The sequence below is a fragment of the Mustela putorius genome, unplaced genomic scaffold (assembly GCF_011764305.1).
Source record: "Mustela putorius furo isolate JIRA1106 unplaced genomic scaffold, ASM1176430v1.1 tig00000129_pilon_pilon_pilon, whole genome shotgun sequence".
Taxonomy (NCBI): Eukaryota; Metazoa; Chordata; class Mammalia; order Carnivora; family Mustelidae; genus Mustela; species Mustela putorius.
Genome location: NW_025421290.1, coordinates 50,227,760 through 50,240,366, shown reverse-complemented (window position 1 = coordinate 50,240,366; position 12,607 = coordinate 50,227,760). Strand labels below are relative to the sequence as shown.

Sequence of the window (12,607 nt, the reverse complement as noted above, 5' to 3'; positions counted from 1 at the left end):
CTCCAACGGGCTGCTTTCCCACTTGCTTGTCCGTGCACCATTTTTTTTTTTAAGGCGGAATTTTCATACGTTAAAATGCACATTTTTTTTTTTATGATTTTGGCAAATGGCTGCTTTCATGTAATTAAGAGCTAGAACATTTCTGTCACCTAAAAGACTCCTTCATGGCAGTTCTCCACCCCCATCCCAGGCAGTCACTGCTCTGGGTTTTTCCCTTCATCCTCTCCTAGAAGTTCGTACTAAATGGAACCACCGAAAGCAAAAGCACCCACCATGCTCCGGTGACCCGCTCTCCTGGCACAGCGGGAGGTCTTGGAGATTCCTCTGCCCTGTTGCGCCCGTAGTTTATACCTGTTTACTACCTAGTAACACACCAGCTGTTTATCCGTTCTCCTGGCAATGGACTTTTACTGGTTTGGGTTGGAGGCTGCTGTGAATAAAGCTACTGTTAAAACTCGTGCTCAAGCCTCGTTGGGATCTAGGTTTTCATTTTTCTCATGCAACTCCCTAGAATAGAACCGCCGGAGCCAAGAGTAGGAGTTTTGTGGAAGAAATGACGGAGCCCTTTTCCAATGCACTTTTCCTGCTTCCATCCCCACCAACAATGAAAGAGAGTCACAACCGATCTGCATGGCCCCAGCATTTGGCGGTGTTAGTCTTAGGTGTTAGCCACCCTGGCGAGTGGTACCTTATTTAGTTTAGTTTCCACTGCCCTGGTGACTGGTGATGATGGATACTCACTCGTGTGCTTACCAGCCACTCACAAACCTTCTTTTGTGAAACGTGTGAGTATTTCTTAAATGTTTGAAGTAATTCCCCTGTGAAATTACCTGGGCCTAGAAGTTTCCTTTGTGGGGAAGGTTCACCCCCACCACGCAGTATAGGGCTCCGCGGTGTATCAGGGCCATGGAATGTTGAAGAGTCAAGTAGAACCAAATGATTTTGGATTTTTATAAGGTTTTCAAAGCTTCATTGAGATATAATTTACATACCCTGAAAGTCCACCGCTGTAAGGAAAGCTATACAGGTGTACAGCTATCACCGTAATACCATTTTGGAACACTTCCATCAGGTGAGGAGGCTTTTGATAACAAATTCTGTTTCTTTGGTAAACATAGGGCTACTTTGATTTTCAAGTTTGTGTCGGATTTTGTAATTATGTCTTTCAAGGGGTTTGTCTTTTTAAATTGTCAAATGTATTGGCATAAAGTTCATAATACTCCCTTTTGTCCTTTTTAAAAAAAAGGTTTGGGGCGCCTGGGTGGCTCAGTGGGTTAAAACCTCTGCCTTCGGCTCAAGTCATGATCCCAGGGTCCTGGGATCGTGCCCCACATCTGGCTCTCTGCTCAGCAAGGAGCCTGCTTTCTCCTCTCTCTCTGTCTGCTTCTCTGCCTACTTATGATCTCTGTCTGTCAAATAAATACATAAAATCTTTTTTAAAACAAGGTTTTATGTATTTATTTGAGAGAGAGGAAGAGGGAGAAGCCGATTCCCTGCTGAGCAGGGAGCCCAATGCAGGGCGCAATCTCGGAACTCTGGGATAATGACCCAAACTGAAGGCAGATGCTTAACGAACTGAGCCACTCCAGTGCCCCCCTCTCTTATCTTTTTAATATCTAACTCTAGTGATGGTCCCTGTCATTCCTGATATCGTTTGGTGGTGGTAGTGTTTTATATAATTTTTTTTCCTCCGTTGATCTTGGTAGAGGTTTATCAGTTTTATTAATCTTTTCAAAGAACCAGCTTCAGGTTTGTTCATTTTCTCTATTATTTGTCTATTTTCTTCTTTGTCGTCGTCTTCTTCTTCTTTTTAAGATTTATTTATTTATTTTTAGAGAGAAAGAGCGGGGTGGGGGTGGGGTAGAAGAGGGGGAGAGAGAGTCCAAAGCGGTCTTCCTGCTAAGTGCAGAGTCCAACGCAAGGCTTGCTCTCATGACCCTGAGATCACGACCTGAGCGAAAAGCAGGGGTCAGTCGGCAACCGGCTGAGCCACCAGGCGTCCTTCTTTGTCTGTTTTCTGTGCCATCAATTTCTCTTCTTTAGTGTTGCTTTTCTTCTACATTGGTTTAATTTGCTCTTCTTAGTCTATCTTAAGGTGAAAACAGATAATTTATTTTTAACCATTTCTTCCTAACATAAGCATTTAAAGCCACAAATACACGTCTAAGCCCTGTTTTCCTGCATTCTGTGCATCTTGATATGTTGTGTTTTCTTATTGCTTGGTTTAAAATGTTTTCTAGGGGCGCCTCGGTGGCTCGGTGGGTTAAAGCCTCTGCCTCCAGCTCAGGTTGTGATCCCAGGATCCTGGGATGGAGCCCTACATTGGGCTCTCGGCTCAGCAGGGAGCTTGCCTCCTCCTCCTCTCTCTGCCTGCTGCCTGCCTCTCTACCTACTTGTGATCTGTGTCTGTCAAATAAATAAATTTAAAAATGTTTTAAATAAATGAAATAAAATGTGTTTAATTCTCCTTGTGAGTTCTTCTTTCCCCGTGTTTATTTACAAGAGTGTTGTTTAATTTGCAGATGTTTGGGGCTCTTCTAGCTTGCTTACTGTCATAAGCTATTGTGGTCAGAAAACGTGTTCTGTAAGTCTTTGTGTTTGAAAGTTTACTGAGACTTATCTTTGGGTCTAGCGTATTCGTCGGAGTAAAGAGCACGTTGTGCTTAGGTGTTAAATGTGAGTTCAGTGTAAGGTTGGTTAGGTCAAGGTGGCCAGCAGTGCCGTTAGGATCTTGTGCATCTTTGCCGACCTTCTCAGTGATGTAGAGGGGTCCCAAAGCTTCCAGCTCCTTCTGCTTTCCACCGTCAGTCTTTACTGCTTGTGTACTGAAGCCGTCCTATTCAGCACATCGTCCTATCTTTTCTGTGTACTGCCCCATCATCATGAAGTTGTTATAGCTAGGAATAACCTTTATTTTGAAATCTGTTTGGTCTAATATTAATATAACTGCTTCTTCTTTCCCTTCAGCTTAAGGACTTTCTTTTCTTTTTTTTTTTTAGGATTTTGTTTATTTATTTGACAGAGAACACAAGTAGGCAGAGAGGCAGGCAGAGAGAGAGAGAGAGAGAAGCAGGCTCTGCACTGAGCAGAGAGCCTGATGCGGGGCTTGATCCCAGGACCCTGGGATCATGACCTGGGCCGAAGGCAGAGGCTTTAACCTGCTGAGCCACCCAGGCGCCCCAGGACTTTCTTCTTACACATTGGATTAGTTAGATAAACCGGGGCGCCTGGATGGCTCAGTCTGTTAAGCGTCCCACTCTTGGTTTTGGCTCAGGTCATGCTCTGGGTCCAGAGATCGGGCCCCATGATATCAGACCCTCTGCTCAGGGGGGATTCTGCTCCCCTCTTCCTCAGGTCTCCACCCCTCATGTATACTCTCTCTCTTTTTTTTAGACTTTGATCTGGTAATTAGAATTTTTTCCAGTTGCAGAAAAAAAAATCCATTTGTGGCAGATATCATTGGTTCTTTTTGGAACAGAGGCTGCCTGTACTCCTCTGTGTTCAATCCCATGATTGTTTCTGTGTCCAGTAGGACAGTGAAAACAAAAAAAAAGCCCCTGAATGTCACCTGACCACAAGATTCAAAGCAACTCCAAGGCAGAGAAAAATAGTTAACTCCAGGGGCCCCTGGGTGGCTCAGTCATTTGGCATCTGCCTTCAGCTTGGGTCACGGTCCCAGGGTCCTGGGATCGAGCCCTGCATCGGGCTCCCTGCTCGGTGGGAGGTCTGCTTCTCCCTCTCCCTCTCTCTTCCTGCCCCCTGCCCTGCTCGTGTGCTTTCTATCTCTGTTAAATAAATAAATGAAATCTTTAAAAAACATAGTTAACTCCAGTCTTTTAGATTTTTTTCATGATTTTTAAAAGAGAACAGAGTTGATTTATATTCTCTGAAGATAAAAATCTTTTTATTTGAACAAAGGCTAGTGATGCTCAGAGGAAATTGCCTTTCTAAATCTATTAGTTCATTATTTCTGAGTGAAGTGTCTATAGAGGCAGGAAAGAATTATGTCACAATAAGCAGAGTATGTTTTGGGGTATGATAGCTGGTTTTCTTTTTTTTTTTTTTTAAGATTTTATTTATTTATTTGACAGAGAGAGATCACAAGTAGGCAGAGAGGCAGGCAGGGAGAGGGGGGAAGCAGGCTCCCTGTTGAGCAGAGAGCCCAATGTGGGGCTCGATCCCGAGACCCTGGGATCAGGACCTGAGCCGAAGGCAAACGCTTCACTGACTGAGCCACCCAGGCACCCAATGTATGTTTATTAATCATAAAAGAAACTACCAAGGTATTCTTTCAGGAGCTTAGGTGGGGAAGATCTGAATGTATGTCCAAAGCTATAAGACGCTTGGTTTTTAATCAGATAATAACCAGAACGAGACATGCTGAACTTCAGCTGCTGACGGGAGAAATGGAAGCCGATTAACTTGCTTGAAATGTTTGTGAGGTTTTCGGTTGTGATCGCAGGTAACAGATAATGACTGAATAACCCTAATGAAAGCTGACCTAAATTAAAAGCGAGTTACTTCTTTTCCCTGCACAATAGTATCGAGCACGTGAACAACCTGCGGGAGATACAAGCTCTGAGGCGCCTGAATCCGCACCCAAACATTCTTACGTTGCACGAAGTGGTTTTGTAAGTATATTGGGGACTTTACCAATTATCTCAATTTGATAACAACGATTACATCACTTTTTAAGAAAAACCGCGTAGATGTTTAAAATATTTGCTCTGTGGCTCAGGGAGTAACCATTTTCATTTCACTTTAAGTCCTGTATTTATTCCCTGGGACAAACGCGTGACTGATCCCTCTTGCTGCTGTGCCTTCATCTGGGTGACTCCATGTCACCAGAGCATGCAGCATTCAGATGGCTCCTCTCGCGCAGCTCGGGGAGGCCTCTCCGTAGACAGCGGCCTGGGCGGGCGAGACCTCAAGGGTGGATGGTGGCCTCGTGGGAGAGCCCCGGTGTCGCATGCCTGGGGCTGCACTCGCTTTCTCCCTGCCCGCTGCCACATGTGCACCGTCTCAGGCAGTGGGAGCTGCTGCCTTCCTGCAGCTGACGTAATCCAGAGGACTTTTCTGTTCTAATTCTAGAACAGCTTCCCTAAGGCTAAGCTGCCCATCGAGAAGGCAGAGCACAGCTCTTCCCCAGATGCCAGCACTTCTGCAGGAGCTCAGACCCAGGGTACTGGGACCGGCCTTTCATAGGTCCTGAGGGGATGCACGCTGGGTGAAGCCCCTCGGTGGCTCTCCCCGCTGCTTTAAAACCAGCCAGGTCTCTGACAGTTCAAGTGCGGCAGGTTTTAATCAGAGGACTCCGTGTGAAATATCTTGTCACAGCTGTGTGGCCTCCGGGCCTGCAGTGCTTGGAGCAGCCAGGGTGGCTGTCAGCACGCTGCCCATGTGTCCCGTGTTTCACGGACACTTGTGCCTGGGACCTCGTGTGGCCCTCCTGACACACCGCCCCACTGGATGTGCCCTGAGTGGGGGCTGGGATGACATGTTCTCCACCCGGGGCTCACCCACTGGGCCCGAGGCCTCTGTCCCCAGCCCGGGCAAGGCCTAGACACCCCACAGGTCTGCTGTGACCCATCTTTCTCCCTTTTCCCCTGACCGCTTTGTGGATTTTGTTCCCCCGTTATAATTTATCCCAATTACATGGAAGGAGTTTAGGTAAATTAAAGCTAAATTTGCAGTCACGGAGATGAATTAAATTCTTTTTCCTGTTTTGCTCAGCCAACTCTTTAGCCTCCTTTCTCCTGTCTGCTGGTAATTAATTTTATATTTTTAAGACACAGCTCATTACAAAGGGGGCAAGTGTTTAGAATTTTTGCTCCAAGTGAAGGTTTTACTCTTATTTTAAGTTAATTTCACCTGAAGTGCTGACTGAAAATCACAGCGCCTGCTTCAGTCAGGACCCTTCAGCCTTTGCTCCGGGAGAGCTTCATGTCTACCGGAGATGTTTGCCAATGAGTTAAGTACTTGATTGTTTTCTGATTAAGACAAAACATTCTTACAAACCTGCTTTCTTCCTCAGTGACAGAAAATCTGGCTCTCTTGCACTCATATGTGAACTTATGGACATGAATATTTATGAGCTAATACGAGGTACGTAGAATAATTTGTGAGCTAATCTAAGATCTCCTTTTAAAGCTTGTAGTTCCCATATGCTTTGTTTTCCTCCTCAGAATCGCTAGTCACCAGAGTACGGGCGTTCCTATAAATACACTGTACTGAGCTCCTTTGCACTTGGGAGGTATTTTTTGGGCCTTCTTGTCTACCTGGCACAGGGCTGCCGGTGGGACGGGTGCAGCCCTGTGCCTTCAGGCTGGCCAGGAGCTGGCTGAGGGTGGCTCCCGGGGCAGCAGAGACCGCTCAGGCCTTCCTCGCCTCAGGTCCCTCCGGGGCCGCTCTGCTGGCTCTGCCATGGTCAGCGGCCTGTTCTGCGGCTCAGAACAAGGCAGGGCTTACCCCCAAGCGTGACCCCCAAAGAGATGCGTGGCCCTTCTCTTTGCATCCTCGCACAGGCCCTCCCGCGCCCCAGGGTGCTCGCGCCTCACCTTCTGAACTAAAGCACTGTGGAGGGGAGCGCGTGCGCCTGAGCCGGCCTCAGTTGGGGCTGGTCCTGGAGGCTTCGAGAGGTCACTGCAGGAAACTGGACAGAAGAAGAAGACAGTCGGCCCGTGCAGCAAGTATCCCCGGGGGGGGCGGCTGCACAGGTGTGTCAGGTGTCGGGACACATGAGCCGCGGAGATGCCCCAGGGTAGCGCCCCGGACGCGTGGTCTTGTACACATCGCCTTGTGCTTCTTGGACACATGGAAGCAAATTGGCTGCTCCGTATTCTGTGAGGGACTAGTTAAGGCTTGGAACAGAGTTTTAGTTGCACACGAAGAGCTCAAATAAAATGGTTACCACGTGGGAAAGTGGAAAAAAGCGTTATTAGCAAACTAGTATATTTTATGTGATTGGAAATGTGTGTTTAGTAAATTACTAATAAATAGCATAGACAGGCAAGTTTTATACATCTGTAGATGCGAAAAGCTTTTGGATCTAAAAACTTTAGGATCTTTTTGAAAAAAATAGGAGTTGGCCGTGTATCTGGGACTAAATGCTGTTTATGTGACAGACCTTGTGCATTTTATTCACAGGTAAGCTCATCATTCAGGGATCTGTTTAACTATGTTTTAAGTCCAATTCTAACAAAGTTAGTTATCAGGTTGCTTGGTTTAAAGCCTGTTAAGAATAGAGCCATTGGTTAGAAGGAGCTTCTAGAACGTGGCCCATCAGCAGTAACAGAATGTGACTGGTGACAGTCCCCCCGCGGGCGAGGAAACCGACAATATGAAGCGTGAGAACGTCTGCAACAGCAGCAGCACAAGCACGAGCCGTGCGGGCAGGCGGCGCGGGGGGGCGCCACAGAGTGCCCAAGCTCGTGGCAGGCGGTGGTCAGCAAGCCATGCCAGTAGCATGACACAGGAAGTAGGAAAGTGAAGAAAGAGAATGGTTTTTTTTTTTTAAGACTTTATTTATTTGACAGAGAAAGAGAGAGGGAACACAAGCAGAGGAAGTGGGAGGGGGGAAACAGGCTTCCCGCTGAGCAGAGAGCCAATGTGGGGCTCAATCCCAGGACCCTGAGATCACGACCTGAGCCAGAGGTAGATGCTTAATGACTGAGCCACCCAGGCGCCCCAAAAAAGAATATGTTTTGAAAAGATCCGCACTGAAAGAGATGGCTATAGAGAAGAGTTTCACGTGAAGTTCAAGGAGTAGACCTTATTGATCTGAAATTTTCACATTTTTAAAAAAGATTTTATTTATTTATTCGACAGACAGATCACAAGTAGGCAGAGAAGCAGGCAGAGAGAGAGGAGGAAGCAGGCTCCCTGCTGAGCAGAGAGCCCGATGCGGGGCTTGATCCCAGGACCCTGGGATCATGACCTAAGCTGAAGGCATTGGCTTAACCCACTGAGCCACCCAGGCACCCCTGAAATTTTCACATTTTAAGCATCTTTTTCAAACAGTCTGGATAACTGAGGTGTTCTGTGATTACATTTTTTCATATATTCTGTCTGACATAGATTGTGCTCTTTGATCCTGTCTGTACGTCTGTCCATCAGGACAGAGCCCCCAATACAATCAAGAGAAACAACCACCAAACCTTAATATTTCATTGATAATTTTTTTTCTTACCAATGAACCAACATTTTGCTTCTTAATGAACCTACATAATCACTTCCTGTAATTTAGTAGCAGGCCTCTTGGTGTGAGATGTGCCTTATGTTAGAATTCTGATTGTTGCTTCTGAGAGTGTGAAATTTCAAAATTCAAGGGGCGGGGATCATTCCCAGCAAGTTTCTATGTAGTTAGACATTTGAGAAATCTTGGTTTAGAAATAAATATCTTCTGTTGCCAGTAGTAGAAGAATTATATCATGGAAGAAATCGAATCCATTTCTTACAGTATTTGTCTACAGAGAGAGATTGTAGGAAGTGGAATGTTCCAGGGTTCCTGGGTAGCCCAGTCGGTTGAGTATTTGATATTGATCTCAGCTCAGGGTCGTGAGTTTGAGCCCCTTGTTGGGCTCCATGCTGGGCATGCAACCTACTTAAAAAAAAAAGAGAGAGAGAGAGAGAGAATGTTATATTTTAGATCAATAGACATTGACTCATCATGTAAATGTTGAGTGTCTTCCATAGACCATAGTGCTGTGCTCAGTGGACAGGGTCTAAGATGCTGAGGGGTATCCTAGTTTTAGAGATGTGGAAAGATGGGGAAACCGGCGTGCAGTCACTGTAAGATACTAAATATGGCAGTATTGCCTCGGGATTTCAGAGATGTTAAAATGTGAGGGGAAAAACCTGCCTGAGCGGCGATGCAATACAGTGATCACTGTAACAGCCAACAGTTCCTCAAGGCTGACCACTGGGCAGGCGCTCTTCTGAGCCCTTTGTAGGAATTAACTCATTCTACCTTCACGACAGCCGTTCGGGCAGACGCTGTTACTATCCCCATTTTAAAAGATGGAGAAACGGAAGCAGAGAGAGAAGTAATTTGTCGAAGGTTATGTACTTAGTGAGTGGTGGACATGGGGTTTAGACTTGGCCAGCTTCTTTCAGCGGGGGTTTCTTAACCATCACGCACGCAGCCTCTCAACAGCCCGAGGTGCCCGGCATCACCCCCATCTTCATCATTACCCTCATCGTCGTCTCTGTTTTGTGGATCAGGAAATCGAGCCTTCAGGGATTGAGTAAGAACCCAAGGTTAAGTTATTAATAAATAGGAGAGTCAGAACTTATACTCCAGTTTGGCTGAAACGCTAACCATCCCACTCCAGCACTATCCTGGGTCCGGGCTGCTGGCTCCCCACTCAGCGCCCTCCAGTGAACGTGCACCTGCTAGTTATCTGTCCTTGTTGAGAACGGCACTGACTTACTGAGACCTGAATCCATCACTAAAGCGTTTCCTACGAGAATGACAGTTCATTTCTCTTAAGTGACTGCTCTCACGGCAGCCCTGTCAGATTTCAAGGAGCCAGCTGATGGCTCGAGGATGGCCACAGTGCTTACTGGGATGTCTGCTTGATGCGTGTGATGGCCGAGGGCTGGTGGAGGCAGAGGAGAAGAGGAGAAGATGCATTTTTTCATAGAGGGTGTAGAGTCTGTTGAAGAGAAGGAACCGGTTGAAAGTCATGGTCATTAGAGAAAAAGAATTGCTTGGGGTAATTTTCTCTTCGTCCAGTAGGTGTCAGATGAGGCGGAGATGACTGGGCTGCTCCTGGAAGAGCGGCTGGGGTAGGCAAGAGAGGCGGGAGAGGACGTCTCCTTCATGCCACGTGCCAGGCGCTGCTCTGGAAGTGGGCATATTGGGGATGGACATGGTCTCACCCATGTGGGCCCACCCTCTGAGGAAGAGAGAGACGCCGAGTACAGAAATGATCAAGAAAGAGTTCAAGACAGGGATAAGTGTTCTGAGTGAACAAAACATGTCCCATCACAGAGTGATGGGGATGGAGTATTTTAGATAGAGACAGCTAGTGCAGATCCTGAGGCCACTGTGATGTTAAGAGGCTAGTGTGGCTGGAGCACAAGAGTTAGAGGCAGTGAGGTAGGTAGGGGCCAGTGGGGTGGGTAGGGCCAGAGTAAGAATTCAGGTTATTCTATGTTCAGTGGGAAGCATTAGTGGGTTTTAAAGCAGGGAGAAGCATCTTTTGATTGGTGTACAGACCAGTGTTTCTAAAACTATCTATAGTGGAACATCAGTTTTTAGTGTGTTCATTTCCCCCCCTAATCTGTTGTGGACCAGAACTTTTATAAAATACATAAAAATTAAGTACTGGAAAAATGGTGATGGGCTTCGATGTCGCAGCAGCGCTGAATCACCGTAGAGGTTCCCGGTTGCTCTTGGTCGTGTCATATCTTAACCCAGTAACAAGCAGCTCCTGGACCGGCATCAGTTCAGAGACTATGCTTTTCAGAGAACGTTTCTGTTTAAAGACTGTTTAAAGAGCAAACAGGCCATAGGTGGACGTATCGGTCGACCCTTCCCACCACGGACAATGAGCAGCATTTGTTCTCGCCTGTTTAACCCCAAGGGACGTGTGTGGTCTGGACGGCTTCACGGAGTTACCGGTCAGGCTGAGGAGACGCTCCGGATGTGGCATCCGGGAAGCAGCTACTGAAATCGATCCTGCAGGGTTGGGCTGTCGCAGGGGCTGCTGCCTCTGCACAGACAGGCTGCTGTTGCCGCCACCAGCTCTGGAACTGGGTCGCCTCTGCCGGAGCCAGGAAGCCCGCCCCACCACCGTCTGCGCTCACACGGGATGCCCCCTTGCTCCCGGCTGGCCCCGCAAGGTGGGCCTGAAGCCTCGTTCTCGAGGGGTCGGATTGAGGCGGGACCCAGCCCCATCTGGAGCTCCCAGCCGCAAACAACCTGAGGAACGTTGCTCTGGGCTTTCACGCCCGGCCTGCGAGGTTGGGGTCGGGATGGGTCTGCACCATGAGCTGCGAGGGGAGAGCGGCCCGGAGATGGGGAGCCTCTCTGCCCGCCGTGCACTGGGCAGCACCCCTGGCGGGGGCGAGTAGCTGGCGTGCCAGGGTGCCATGAGCCGTGCTGGTGGGTGGACTCGGGGGCTTGTGCTTGCGGCGCCCAGCATCTGCCCCCTGCAGCTGGGAAGCCTGTCTGGAAGTTTGCTAGGAGAAGCTGGTGAAGACGGTAACCTGGTTATAGCGGCGTCTGTTGTTTCCTTGTTTATGTGATCTCTACACCCAAGCTGGGGTCAGACTCACGACTCCAAGATCAAGATCACACGCTCTTCCCACGGAGCCAGCCAGGCGCCCCCAGAGGCATCTCTTATTTTAACTTGTATCTGATTTTTTTTTTTAACTGTTTCAAGTTAAATTCCTCTGCTTTTTGAGTGGCTAGGTCACTGTTCCCCACCCTGCGGTGCCTGGTTCGGAGCCTCGGGTGCCGGCTTCCTCAGCTTCCCTGCCCCGCTCCGTGGCATCTCGCTCTCGTTTCCGTGTATCTGCTGCTTTATTGTGTGTCCCCCTCTGGCCACTGAACCATTCACTCTCAGACAGTGAGGCCTTGCTGGCTCCAGCATGGGTGCCCTCCTAGTGCCCAGCACTATTGCCTGTGTGACATGGTGTCATCTACCAGTTGGTGGCTATAGACATCACGGGCTGTAGGTTGGTTTTACCACAGGGAGCACATGCTATTCAGCTGGTTCCCATACAAAAGAGGGAGTTTATGGTCAAACCTTGCATCTGCTGCCGGAAGCTCAGTCAGGCCTCTTGGGAGGTGGAACCGGGAAAGGTCTGGCTGTCAAGGCTACCACTGGCCCCCATGGAGCCACGTGGTCCCCTGCCCCTCCTCGTCTGCTTGTCCCTCCCCTCTTCTTTTGGCAGACGTGGCCACTCAGACCCTGGGAGCCTTCACTGGCAGCAGATGGGCCAGGCCCAGAAGTCCTGGCCATTGGCCCCCTGCTGGGGTGCTGGCTGTCGCAGGTCCAGTGGGCCGGGCCTTGTCCCCTTAGGGTTGTACCTTTCATTTTTTTTTTTTAAAGATTTTATTTATTTATTTGAGAGAGAGAGACAGTGAGAGAGAGCATGAGCAAGGAGAAGCAGACTCCCCATGCAGCTGGGAGCCCGATGCGGGACTCGATCCCGGGACTCCGGGATCATGACCTGAGCCCAAGGCAGTCGTCCAACCAACTGAGCCACCCAGGCGTCCCAGGGTTGTACCAGGGGTCGGGCAGGCACCCTGAAGTAAATCCGTGATATTGGGGAATGAAGTGTGGTTTGACTTGAAGTGTGATGAACACAGCACGGTTCATTTCCGTGAAGAGCTTAGGCAGTGTGTCTTATCACCTGTGACAGATGTCACCCTGTCGGATCAGATCGGTGTTATTTTTATGTCACATCAACCTGACCGACCGACTGTAAGACGCAGCATTGTTACATACGAGCGGAAGCGGCAACACGGGCCTTCGTCTCCGGCGCATAGCTCTCTACCTACCCGGTAATTTTACTTCTGTCCTTGCGAAAAGAGCTCTTTGGGTCTGTTTAGGCAGTTTCCACCCAGATCATGTTCATGGCTATATAAAAAGGA

The 12,607-nt window shown here is 48.5% G+C and overlaps 1 protein-coding gene across 7 annotated transcripts in view; it reads left to right on the top strand.

The window, feature by feature from the left end:
• Window positions 1–12,607, top strand: part of MOK (MOK protein kinase) — a 50,706-nt gene that overhangs the window by 26,702 nt on the left and 11,397 nt on the right. For 4 of the 7 annotated variants that reach the window (XM_004754668.3, XM_004754667.3, XM_045073950.1 and 1 more), the window contains 2 exons: window positions 4,542–4,631; window positions 6,035–6,105. The exons of 2 other annotated variants lie outside the window; for them this stretch is intronic. In XM_004754668.3, the coding sequence (XP_004754725.1) occupies window positions 4,542–4,631; window positions 6,035–6,105 (161 nt within the window). Of the gene's footprint in view, window positions 1–4,541; window positions 4,632–6,034; window positions 6,106–12,607 lie in introns of those variants that run through there. One more of the 7 variants, XM_045073946.1, reaches the window with a different exon arrangement.